Source organism: Drosophila bipectinata, chromosome 3L (assembly GCF_030179905.1).
Source record: "Drosophila bipectinata strain 14024-0381.07 chromosome 3L, DbipHiC1v2, whole genome shotgun sequence".
NCBI lineage: Eukaryota > Metazoa > Arthropoda > Insecta > Diptera > Drosophilidae > Drosophila > Drosophila bipectinata.
The window spans coordinates 6,373,997-6,387,827 of NC_091738.1; the positions used below are offsets into that span (position 1 = coordinate 6,373,997).

General features: G+C 38.7%; 2 protein-coding genes across 2 annotated transcripts; both read right to left on the reverse strand.

Moving 5' to 3' along the window:
* Window positions 1-36: 36 nt before the first annotated feature.
* Window positions 37-4,683, reverse strand: LOC108128393 (prostaglandin D2 receptor). Its single transcript, XM_017245970.3, has 5 exons — window positions 4,147-4,683; window positions 1,815-2,031; window positions 1,492-1,684; window positions 654-1,012; window positions 37-597 (listed from the first exon to the last, which is right to left on the reverse strand). Exons 1-5 carry the CDS (start codon window positions 4,353-4,355, stop codon window positions 331-333), a joined length of 1,245 nt encoding a protein of 414 aa, XP_017101459.1. The 5' UTR covers window positions 4,356-4,683; the 3' UTR covers window positions 37-330.
* A 4,299-nt stretch (window positions 4,684-8,982) lies between these two features.
* Window positions 8,983-13,787, reverse strand: LOC108128259 (lysosomal cholesterol signaling protein-like). The gene is given in 13 exon segments (XM_043210151.2): window positions 8,983-9,186; window positions 9,266-9,391; window positions 9,449-9,813; window positions 9,846-10,177; window positions 10,237-10,329; window positions 10,551-10,704; window positions 10,764-10,955; window positions 11,021-11,260; window positions 11,324-11,489; window positions 11,549-11,880; window positions 11,940-12,079; window positions 12,224-12,513; window positions 13,687-13,787. Coding segments are annotated over 13 exon segments (2,733 nt in total). The 3' UTR covers window positions 8,983-8,984.
* Between the last annotated feature and the right edge of the window lie 44 nt (window positions 13,788-13,831).

A 13,831-nucleotide genomic window follows, 5' to 3' on the forward strand; every position in this document is an offset into this window, starting at 1 on the left:
GACTGGATCAGGGTCCTATATAGGACTATATAGGCAGAGAATCTCTAGAGCAGGCTCTTTATTACACATAATATACATACACTTATATATGCAAATATTTTTGTTGAAATCTTAACTTTGATTCTGAGATTATGTCAGCTGAGCATGGGGATCTTTGATGATATGGTAACACAAAGTGGGTTCAGGATATATCCTATATTATTTACATCTTACATGACTAGGAAGTGCCACTTCTTCGAGTACTTCGGAGGTGTCTAAAAATGAGAGGACGAGTGGCTATGTATGGTTTCTTTGGGGTTAAGTACTGGGATGCAGTTTGAGGATCAAGAATCAGTTAAAGTCGAGGGTGTTGGCCTCCGTCATGGTGGTGCGCATCCGGCTCTGGTCACTCTGAGATCGACGTAGCTTGTTGGGCCGCCAGCCGCTGCGCCAGCGCTTGATGCAGCCCAGCAAGGACCAGTTGATGGACTTGGAACGGCTCAGCACATAGACGTAGGGGTCCGAGGTGAAGTGCAGGGCCGTCAGGACGTCGGCGATGAGGAAGAACTTGTTCGATGCGGGCACCCGATTCGGAGCAATGGCCAGGGGTATAGCAATCTTTAAAGATAGGTGGTTAAGTGTCTGAAAACAAACCCACATCTAAGAATTCTTACCATTTGGGGCATCCAGCAGATAACGAACGAAATGCTGAGGAAGGCCATCAGCTTGGCGAACTTGATCTCCACCGGCGAGGACTCAGTGGCCGACATGGTGACGCTGACGCTCTGCCGGTATTGTCGCGCCGGCTGGACACTGCGATGCCCACTTCCTCCACTGCCGGAGCTCAGCTGTGTCTGGTAGAGTGTGGTGGCGCTGCTACTCTCTGGATCGATCTGCACGCTGCTGTGTTTGTCTCTGGTGACCAGGTCATAGTGCATATGCCGCTTTGCCGTCCGACTCCGCCCTATGACACAGAGCAGGGTGTGGGCCACGAAAAGATTGCAGGCCACGATTACAATGCATAGGAGGGTGCCTGTTTTGATGAAAAATGGAGAAATAATTTAAGTTATATTTAATAATAATTATAATTATTAAATAATTGGGAGAAGTATCCAGATACCCAGAGTAAGAGATACCCGGTACTCTTGCCGACTCTTAAAGGACCTTTTGTATCATTAAGAAATTTGTATTGCCTACTTTTGGGGTTAAACGAGCAATACAGTCGAGTCCCGATAAATCGAAATAGGAAGGTGGCGGCATTTCTTTTAAAAATTACTCTGCAATTTGGTTTATAAAGACGGTAGTCCATAGGGATAGCAAATTTAAAAATTATTGAGCTTTTTTTAATATAAAATAAATAAATAAATAGCTATTGTTTTAAAAATAATATGATTTTTAAAAGTAAAACTTTTTTGTAGAGGTTTTTCATACAAGAAAATAAAATGATGAAAAATGGAATCTAAATAATGGTTTTAAAATTTTAATAAAATATTATTTTAATAATTTATTTACCAAAAACCATAAAGAGCACAGCGTATGCCTTGTTCCAAGCCCCTTCAGCATCCCGATAACGTATGCATCTCAAATTATTCTCATCCGATTCATCAATGTAGGCCCCAAAGCCAGCAAATGGCAGAAATGTGATGATCACGGCCACAAGCAATATAATGTTGATGCTTTTCCGGATAAGCTCGTAAGTAATGTGCTGGAGGATAATATAATACGACAGATATAAATGTAATAAAATATGGGTTTTCAAGGAGTGCAATAAAAAAAAGGTTTATTATTTAATGCAGAGTAGTTTTATGTGTCCAATTTAAAAATATGGATCTTACCTTATGATAAATAAAGGGTCTCGCCAAGGCCATCCACCTTTCGGCTGCCATTACGGCCGCAATACAACCGGAACTGAGGCCAAAGAACCGCCAGACTACGTGACCCACACAGTCCAGCCGCATAAAGGACTGATGGACTTCCTCGGTGAGATTATACTTCAGCACCGACGTGGTCAACATCCCCAGCAAAGCCACCAGATTGTTGGTGGCCAGGCATCTGGAACAGAGGGTGAGAATTAGACGAGCACGAAATAGACCCATAAATTCGGCCTGGCTTTGGCTTTATGTCATTGCAGCCTCGTAAATAGGATAATAAAAGTTTTCCACTCCATTAACGTAAGTTTCAGGCGGGGATACTGTGAGTTCCCTACTAAACCACAAGTATTGGCAGTAATGTTATGACCATTTTCGTTTTCAATTAATTGCCATTCTGATAAGACGGAACTTTCAATCTGAAACCTTAAAGCTGTCCGCATTTGGTTGTACAACTAACCGATTTTGGTTGGCCAAAAACGTGACGGGCAGTCCAAACAGCTACCAATAGATGTTAATCGCAAATGTATAATTCATTTTGTGTTAAATAATAATAAATTAACAGCGATAAACATTAAGCGTTTTAGTTGTGAATGGCGGAGAGTGTAGAATCTTTTATAGAGGTATTTTATAATTATTTTAAGCTATTTAAAGATTTATTTCAGGATGTGTGTCTACGTGGTCTGCAGGGAAATACCCTGCTTGACACCTTAATACTAAAACATCTGTCAAGAGTGAATTAGATTAAGTATTTCCTTTTTATTTGGTCCATAAAAAGTTTCATGTGCTTTCCATTTCGATTGTTTTTAGGGCACCGTTGACATGGGAAACTCATTTGTCACCGGGTGGGATGAAAATTTATGTGTTGGAGGGCTTTTCAATAGAAATCATTTAAAAGCCAGCAGCCCTGCCTAGAGGGCCAGAGGGGGATGCCCCAATACCCCAGGTAATCACTGACCACAGCAATGCTTTCTATTAAAATTACGATATACAATTATAGTATAGAAAATGTTCATTGCTGGCATCAAAAGCCAAACTATTGCCTACAAAATTCGATTTATGGTGTGCTGTAAAAGTTTCAGCGCCGAGGAGGAGAAAAACGCTACGAAACTGTTCATTAGAGGGCGTGAATTGACTTTTGGCGAAAATTCCTAAATTTCCAATTTGCAATGAGAAATATATGTAGTTGTTGACTTGTAAAGGCAAGCGCATTGTTTATTTGTGCAAACGTATACTATGATGTAAATAGGGGAAGTAATATTTTCATTCTCATTCCGGTTCTTCCATAAACACAAAAATACCAATCGTGAGGTTGGAATGAGACTCACACTGATGTCATTCGGCTGCCCTGATTTATCGACAAGGCTCAAGTGCCAATCACTGGGTTCCTACAATCAATCAAATTACAGATCAAAGGCTCCATGCTAAAAGGAGGTTCATGTTTGATGCGGAATTTGCCTTAATTTCTTTTCTTTTTTTCTCTAAGGGATTCAAATTGCTGTCACTAGAAATTTACGCATATTACGCATACGCCTTGTTGTCTCAGCAAAAAATAAAGAGTAAAGAAATTGCGCAAATTGGAATATTGTTCAGTGAACTTCAAGACGGGGTTTTATGCTGATAAATGGTGTGTAAATTTTTGTAATTTTTTTGGAGAGTACTTTATTATGCGTCATTTATTATATTTAAGTGGAAAGTACAAGTTGCACTTTTATAAAATAGTTCTTTATCTTCTTGGTACGAAAACTAATGGGATTTTAATGCACTGACAACTGTTGCATTCTTATACATGTGACCGATAAGACCAAATCCAAAACAGACTCGGCCAGCAAGTGAACCAATTCCGTTCATGATAAGATATGCAAAAGTAAACTAAAAGCCAACCGCCGGACACAAACAATTCAAGCTATGCAAATCAGGCCCGCATAGGCATATAAACATATAAAAAATCGAACACTATAGTTGAGAAGCCAGTTGAATAAACTCAGAGAGCCATGAACTGGCCACAAACAGTCACAAACATTAAGTGCTTAAAATGAGTAGGTGCACTGAGAGAAAACTAGCTATAAACTACGCAATTATGGGCCATAAAGATAAGATAATAATTAACAAAAATATATTTATTAAATGACTAAAAAACCAGGTCTTAGGTCACATAATTCTGATATTTATTTGAAACATTTTCCCATGAAATTCTCTCTGCCTTGCCTGAGGTAATGACTAATTTATGGCACTTTCAGTTACTCTGTGTTTGTTTTTTAATTATTTGTATTAACGAGTACGGCGTAATTGCACTTACCGCAACATAAGAGTGTATTTACTATTTTTGTTGTGCTTTTTTCGCGCCAAAATAAAAAGGGCCAGTGAGTTGCCCAAAACCCCGAGGCCCATCACAATGGTACTCAGGATTAAACGATGCCGATTCCCATAGAGAGATTTCGGAGGAACTGCCGTAGTTGCATTTTGCATTTGCAACATCAGATCCAGCACAGGTGTGGTGGACTCCATTATGGTATCGAGTTAATTGGCTTGAGTGAAAACAAATGTATCTTGCCACACGCACTACAGATTTTTTTTTTCACAAATCGCACTCTCACAACAAAAACAGATATGCAGCCAGCTGCAAACTTGTTTCTTAGTTTGGCCCGTTTGGAATTATTTTCTAAGAGACACTTAATTAATGATTAAAGTGGCAGTGGTGGCCCGCGACACTTCGGGGGTAGATCGATCGACTTGCTTCCAAATTCGAATCTGATCCGGAGTCGATTCGGAAACCGATTCTGAATACCGAGGAGAGCTCGCGCGTCCGCAGTCGGCCAGGCGTCGATTTAGAATGAGCGGGCTGCTGGCTTTTCTGTGGATATAGGTATACCCATAGCTATAGCTCCATGGATGGTTAGATGGATGGGTGGATGGATGGTAGGTTGTGGGGAAGGTTCCTGGGCTCAACAGTTGGGTGGCGCTGGTTCGGCTGGCGGTTCGGCTGCGGCTTCGGCTGGCGCCATAGATGGTCGGTTAATGTATATATTTATGTGTATATATATTTGTATATATTTCAAAACCCCACAGCACTACCCCATCGAAAATGCACAGCTCGTGCCAACGTCTGTGAACGTGTGCGAAAAGTCAGAATAACAAACGAATTTTATTGTTTTTTATACTCTAACTAATTATGGGGTACATTCAAGGGTGAGAATAATATTTTATAGAACAAGATTAATTTAAACATTTTTGCAATAAAATATATTATCTATTTTTTAAATAGTCTAATCTTAAGTAAAATCTTGCCAGTAAGCAGTGTTTTAGAAACATTTAGAAATGTGGTAAAAATATTTGAAAGATTAGTATCTTGTCTTGTCATTTCTTTGTTATTTTTTTATGATATAAATTCTAAATTTATAAAATCTTTCATTAGTTGTTTTTTAAGACCCAAAAATGAGTGTTGAAATTATGAATCTATAATGAGTAGTTTGTAAGATATTTCGAGATTCAAAGATCATTGATTCATAGATTAAAAAGACAAAAGAGTACCACACATAAAGAAACTAAACTTGTTAAAAAAGGAATTTAAATAACTTTCAAACTCATTACCTAAATTATAATTATAATAGAGAGTATTCAATTTAATGGTATATTTTCCAAATGTTCGGCATGCCTTTTGATTTAGCTTTTTGCATTTGTTCGCCCCGGAGGTCTAATAAAATTTACACAATTAAGAATTTTCAATTTGTATTTTTGCCGATAATTTTGGATTATTACTTGCAATATAAATTTTTGAGGGCAATTCTTCAAAACAAAAAAAAGATTATGAAAACAATTGCAAATGAATTGATTGGAAATATTTGGTGTGAACTTGATGCCTATTGCTTTCGATTTGAGATGAAAGACTCGCATACTTGCATTTTAAGTGGGAAATTAGTGAATCGGTAAAATGAGGCGGAAGTGCCAATTGGTAATGGGAAGGCTCCGTTTCGGGATGGCCGGAAGGGAGGCATTGTAGGGCTTGGGGCACTTGTGTTTTGTTGTGGCGACAACGGGGCGTATGAGCAACTTGAAATTAAATGCCACAACTACAGCTGGAGGAAATTAACGAGCCTGCGGTCTGTGGGATACTGACGTCTTTTTGGGATCCAGAAGTATCCTCCCCATCGCTCATTGTCCCACATTTTGAGTTTAGGCGTCATGCTGCTGTGACTATTTTTAGTTAATTTACCCCAAAAAGGCAAACAGAACACAAACTGTGAATGTTTCCATTTTACCCAGAATTGGGTGTCCTTTGACAGCCATGTTATCCGTATCCCGAATTTGTATTGGTGTCTATTAATTGTGCCGGCCGAAATTGGATGCCCGAAAGCAATGTTGACAGCAGCCCATATATTTTGTCTTCCCCGGCGTGGGTTTGGACAAATAAAAATTACTTTCCGGAGACGCCAAGGGTTGACTGACCTCTGAACTCTACTCCCCAGAGGGTCACACATTCTTTATGTGCGTTTTGTGCAAAATTAAATGAATAAATAATAACGCACTATTTGCACTTATTCAGGTCGCAGTCCTCAGATATAAAGTGTGTGATTAATGAGTGATTGTAACCCACTTGAGTTATTAGGTCTTTAAAGGGTGCAGTGTACTTTTTAATGAAAAAATTAGTTAAAGTTAAAGTCCGTTTGTATTGCTTTTGTCAACAAAGATAGTGCCTTAAAAAAAATTATCTAAGTACTTACCTTTCTATACAAGACTCTGAATGTTTGCAGCTAATGTCAATAGGGGAAAAAATCACAAAATAAACACATTTTAATGTCGGAAGAAATTCTATGAGAAATTCTAAACACTCTTCAAGAGATTTATTAAAAATAATTAATGTCAAACCTTAATATAGAATTATCTCATTGAAATTTTGAAAATACTTTGTCCTGTCAGAATTTTGAAAACCACAAACAATTTTTTATTAGATAGAGAATTTTTTAATGACTATCCTTAGCCAAAATGCATTCCAGGGTTACCGCTCTGAATGAGTCACCTCCCCACTGCTTTTTATATAATCGAGTGGGGGAAATGGGCCAGACCTTGTGACTTTATTGCGGCAGGCTGACTTTTTGATGTCCGACCCATAATGTTAGAAGACACATTATAACCACAGGCTTCTGAGATAATGGCTTCATCCAATAAGAATGCAGTTGACGCCACAAACGCCTTGACTCAGATTCGAACTGACGCAGAGAATTTTAGTGATCGAGGACTTTTCGCAGACAGTGTTCAAGTGCATTTTACATAAAAAATGAAAGAAATCTTTTATTTAGCATAACAATTAACTGCCGACTCGAACTTTGGATGAAGGCGAGCCGAGACTTTTCTTCCAGAATGGTTATGGGAGGCAGGCGCACACCAAAAAATAGCTTCGAGCATCGCCGGCAGAATATTAAATCGAAGATGACTTGCGAACAATTAATATAAGTGCCGGTGGCCGGAATTAAGAGGCTTAGTATTTCAAACACGCAGAACGCGGATTGCGCGACGCGTGCAAACCCAACAAATAGCTGAGGATTCGGATAACAAACAATAAAACAACAGATATATCAAGAGGCTATCAGATTAAGAATAAAACAATCCCAGATTGAAATCGAATAAGACACAAATGCATGGTAGGCTGGAGGACTTTGTTCCTGTCAGAGGATTAATTAAGCAAAATGCATATTTTACAGGTATAGACCCTCACTCTTTCAACAAGTTACTGCCTCCAAAGGATATACATTTTTCTAGATTTCATTTTACCTAGGTTATAATTTAATTTATAGTTCTGAGCATCATTAGATATAAAATATAAATACTATTAAATTTTTGTATTTTGAGATTTTAATGAATAAATGCTTGATTAATATTGTTTAGTTTTTCATATCTATTGTATGTAATTTTGACTTCCATGATTGTTTGGCGGACAAACACACTGGCACATGACAGCCAGGCGAGTGGGAGGATGAGCTAGTGAAATTGTTTATTTTGTCCAAGTAATTTGCTTGGCAAACGCCAAAAGTTTATTTTTTATAAATGTTTATTACTAAGTAGTTGACTCAGTCATCAGCTTGAGCTTAATATAGTGATTAATACAAATACTGAATGTAATCGAAGCAAATCAATATCATAAGTTCAACCTCAAACTCCTATAATATAACATGAAAAAACTAATGTACTTGTACAACTATAGCAACTGTCTAATATAAACTCTTGAACATATACACCAACTATTTTTCAACCTTTAAAAATCAAATTAATAAAGATCTATGTATTTTTTCTTATGATATCTTTATTACTTCTTTATCTTTATTACTAACTTAATCTTAAATTTACTAACCAAGAAAATTACTTCGACAGTGTAAACAATGTCACTAGCTCATCCTCCCACTCGCCTGGCTGTTTTTTCCGGCAAACAATCACAGCAGTCAAAAGTACATAAACAAGATAAGAAAAACTAAACCGGAAATCAAACTGAATTTGGCGCCGTTTCTTAAGCATAGTACTGAGTTGACGAAAATCCGCTGTCCAACGAGTGACAGCTGTCAAACTCCATATAAAAAAAACGGTGTAAAAAAGGAAAGAAGAAGAAATTTTTGCCTGCTAGTTTTTGCGGGTACTGAGTTGACGAAAATTTTTGTTATCGATTTTAACCGTGTTGCCGGATCAAAAAAAATAAACAGCTGCTCTCGGGGTGTTAAAATAAATATTTGAATTTATTTTTATAGGTGTGACATGGAGGGTCAATTGACCAAACAAAAAAATAGTCGGCCCGAAAAATTTTCGACGCGCCAGGACAAACTAAAATTAATTTCTGCGGTCAAGACGAAGCCCATAATATGGGATTTGACCCACAAGGGGCATTTTAATGCCATAAAATGGCATTGAAATGATTTGATTTGGCGAAATACATAAACAAAACACCAACATCCAATCGTTTTGAATTCATTTTTGCTTATTTGTTTCTTGTTTACAAACAACAGCTGTTCAGTATTACCTTATTTCTTCATTGTTTTGGTCACACTACCTCGGCAGCCGAATAAAGTGCAAAATCGCTATCAGAATTTCAACAGCGGATTTTCGTCAACTCAATACTATGCTTTAATCTCGGCATTAATTTTTAGTGCGCTTCTAGTTGCGACTGCAAAAATTGTAGAGCAGCAGCTTGTCTTCGAAATGGTATACATTGTTGATGTGCCGCAGGACCCTGCCATCGACCAGGTGCCTGCCGTAGTGGACGGCCTCCAGGCGATCCTTGGACAGGCCCACCTCGATAAGCCAGCTGACGAACTCGCTGCCATAGAATACCTGGCAATATGCTTGAAATCGCCATCTGGGAAAATAGATAATCAAATTAGTTATTTATTTAGATCAAGTTTTCATAGGGAGAAAGATCTGCCAGTACTACCCACCTTCTATCCTTTGCAATGTCCTTTTTGCAATTCTCCAGGTGATGATTACGAAACTGGTCACAAATATGCAAGGTTTCTGGCTTAAGATTAGACCAGTGCGGTAGGCTAACCCCATCGGTTCCATACCTGAAAGAATAATCTCTGCTGTAGTCCATGTACCAGAGGGGTTCCCAACAAACTTACCATAACTTTCGCCAAAACCTGACTACCGGCATTAACAGTTCGCCCACATCGGTTATGAAAACGGCCAACACGATTAGACCCTGACCGAAGTTGAGGAAAACATCGAGGAAACTCAGTTCCCAGTATATTCCCGACATTTTCTCCATGACAAGGGTCCAGACAAACACCGCCAGTTCGACAAATATAGAGCCCAGTAGGATGATTAGCAGCACGGTGTGCTTGATAGTTTGATGTTCATCGGAGTCGGTAGTTTGCTCCAGAGGCTCCAGACCGCTTCTGTCCTGGTCCTCGAAGTGTTCTATCTGATGTGAGGAGATACTTGGTCCGCTGTTGAATAAACGAAAAGAACAAAATATATTTATTCCCTATGACATTGAAGTAAACCTTAAAAATAAACCTACTCATCATTGGTCGAAGCGGTTTCCATCGTGTCTAGATCTTTACTATTTTTTGCGTTGGTGCTTTGACGTTCTCGATTCTTTTGATCCTCTATGTCCACCACCGCAGTACTGGCCGTTGATGGATTGTCCACTCTATCTCCACAGCCACTATCAGATTCTGTCTCAGATGCTCTAGATCCAGAAGCACTCGCCCTAGTCGTCACCATACCAGTGGCTGTCGGAATCATTTCATCGTCATTGGAAGAGGAGTAGGATGTAGTGCGAATGGAGGAATGATCCGTGCGACCCATCAAGTTCGTTGTGGATATTATCGAATGCACTTCAGATTCTGTTCAATGATTTATAAATTAAATTTATACTTATGATACTGGACCATCAAGGACCTACCCGACTCCGTGTTGGCCAACGGACGGGATTGGGGCATGTAGTTCTCAAAGCGTTTTTTGTAACGCTGATGTATCACCAAGCAGACCACGGTTACTAAAAAATAAAATGAAAAAAAAAACATATTTAATATGTAAATAGCAAACAGTGTGAAATAATTCTACTCAAAATATTATCTTAAAATGTACATATGTAAATAATTTTTTAATACATTTTTAGACTTAGCCTTAAATATGAAAAACAAAAACCCAACACAAAGATTAGCTGGGCTTTTAATAACTTTTCCTTTAATTATAACTAATACACCTTTTACGTACCTATAAAACATATGACAAGCATTAACACTGAAATGAAAGCTTGGACATTTCCATATTGAAAACTAGGATTGTATTTTGTTCCCGACATAACATTTGAGTCGAAAATCACCAAAAAAACAGATATAATGGCCGGAACTCCCCAGGCAAAGACCATCTTAACAAAGAAATCAAGTAAAGGATTAATTAATTAAGATTCTGTGGTAAAAAACCTACCATATAGGGCCATATTTTACGCCCAAAACCCAGACTACGACACTGCAGGAAGAGTAGGGAAATGGCCAAGAGGCCTGTCCACAAACGGGTGCTATAAGTGCCAATATTGAAGAGGAAAAATTGGAAATACAAGGGCCATTGATGGACGTGCTCCATTTTGGACCACAGTATGACGCCTATGCAGCACATTAGCTGAAAGGGAATATAAAAGATTATTTAAAATAGTGCCTAAAGATACTACCATTAAGATATCTCACCTGCGACAGCACCAGACAGAAGGTAATTCTTTGCGGCATTCTCTTGAAGCGCTTGGTAACAATCAACAGCACCAACATACAGCAACAGGCCGCCGCACCAGCCACGCTAATGTCGAATGAAAAGGCATCTAGCTCGTATAGATAATCCTCTACTTTTAAATTTTTGACCGATATCATTTTGGCGGATATAAACATCACAGGAGCTGAGATGATAGTGCAGAAAACCAGACTGCGCGCCACCTAAACAAACATACAACATACAATTATATCTTTGTTAAAGCCCGAGATCTTAATTTATATTACCGATTCCACCTCCAAATTGTACCGAGTGGCCACCACAAATGCGACGGCAGCAGTTGGAATGGCTCCGTAGAGGAAGCCGAAAGAGCTCAGCTCGGTAGTCTCATTGGCATTGTGGCCAGACTCCATGAGGTTCACCGTCTGACGAATGACTAAGGGTAGAACCACTCTGGAAGGATAAAAAATAAAGTATTAGTATAAGTATGAAATGCCTAATAGAGAACTCACATTTTCATTAAAATAAGGACACCGGGTAGAAGGAAACCATTGCTTTTCTTTTCCGATCCTGCCCCACCAACTATCTTCATGCCAAGCAAAAACAAGGCCGTGGCTGAGAAACTCTTGCCGAGAGTTCGCAAAATACTACAAATACACTCTGGGATTGCATGAGGAAACAGGAAACCACCAGCTACTCCCAGGAGAGTCATCAATAGCAATGGATTAAAGAACAGGGCCACAATGATGTTGAAAACTAGAATGGAACGCTCCCCAAAGAAACGATTCCATTTAGACATTTGTTCCTCTGGAGTAGTTTCTGGACCTAAAGGTGGATTACGGGTCTGTGTGGGAAAATAATGAGTAATTGTTACTTAAAACTTATTTAAAATTATGAACTTACCCTTTCCTCTTTATTCTTAACAATCTTTGCAATTTCCATGAGGGCTAAACCTATGGGATTCAAAATTGCCAGCGATATGGGGGCCATCAGGTAGAGGTATGATGGGTATTCCGGATGGATATCTTTGTACAGAGCCATTACTGTGAATATGTTATTTATGGTATTTATGTAATATGTTATTTATTATTTATTAATTTATTTTTTTTTAGTATTATTTATTGGTAGTTTCGTAGGTATTATATTCGTAACGTTGTTTTTTTAATCTTTAAAGTAAAGAACCTTACCTATGGGATGACCGATGGCAAAGTCATTACTTTGGGTGCAGAAAATGGCCATCAAACCAGCGCGAGCGTAGTTCAAGGGTCGGGAAACCAGCAAGGATACGATCAAAACGACGAAAAAGACCACTCCCTTGGCCACCAAAATGGCCAGCAGGAAGCTCCAGTTCACTGTACTCCAGTTCAGTTCCAACAAATTCAGGAAAATCAGTGAGGGGAGAGCAAAGGTGCCCACGAAGGTACTCATTCCTTTGGTTTCCGCATTACTGATGATCTTAAAGCGTCCGGCGATATATCTGAAACAGGAATTATTACGGAAGTAACGTCAGGAAGTACGTCAGAATGTCCCCATTTTTCCACTTCCGATGTGAATAGCTCTGCCAATTTGTATCCGATCAGGAAATGAAGTACCATTTTGTGATCAGCGCTTCCAGAACCGCTTTTCCTCATTCAAAATATTGCCTAAATATGATTTTGAAATTTTTCGAATTTTTTCAAGGGGTACCCCTATGAAAATGTGGTTTTTCAGAAAGTCCCCATTTTCCCACCTCCGCTGTGCATAGCTCTGTCAATTTGTATATGATCAGGAAATGAAGTACCATTTTGTGATCAGCGCTTCCAGAACCGCTTTTCCTCATTCAAAATATTGCCTAAATATGATTTTGAAATTTTTCGAATTTTTTCAAGGGGTACCCCTATGAAAATGTGGTTTTTCAGAAAGTCCCCATTTTCCCACCTCCGCTGTGCATGGCTCTGCCAATTTGTATATGATCAGGAAATGAAGTACCATTTTGTGATCAGCGCTTCCAGAACCGCTTTTCCTCATTCAAAATATTGCCTAAATATGATTTTGAAATTTTTCGAATTTTTTCAAGGGGTACCCCTATGAAAATGTGGTTTTTCAGAATGTCCCCATTTTTCCACTTCCGCTGTGCATAGCTCTGCCAATTTGTATATGATCAGGAAATGAAGTACCATTTTGTGATCAGCGCTTCCAGAACCGCTTTTCCTCATTCAAAATATTGCCTAAATATGATTTTGAAATTTTTCGAATTTTTTCAAGGGGTACCCCTATGAAAATGTGGTTTTTCAGAAAGTCCCCATTTTCCCACCTCCGCTGTGCATGGCTCTGCCAATTTGTATATGATCAGGAAATGAAGTACCATTTTGTGATCAGCGCTTCCAGAACCGCTTTTCCTCATTCAAAATATTGCCTAAATATGATTTTGAAATTTTTCGAATTTTTTCAAGGGGTACCCCTATGAAAATGTGGTTTTTCAGAAAGTCCCCATTTTCCCACCTCCGCTGTGCATGGCTCTGCCAATTTGTATATGATCAGGAAATGAAGTACCATTTTGTGATCAGCGCTTCCAGAACCGCTTTTCCTCATTCAAAATATTGCCTTAATATGATTTTGAAATTTTTCGAAATTTTTCAAGGGGTATCACCATGAAATTGTTTCAACTTACCCACAAAGGATGATGCCGAAGCACTGAACCAGCGCTGGGTAGAAATTATTCATGGTATCATTGCCGTGGAGGGATTTCGGCGGAGTGGTTGCATTTTGCATTACGGAATCGATTTAATAGACTCGAAGGAAAATTGAAATTGTAT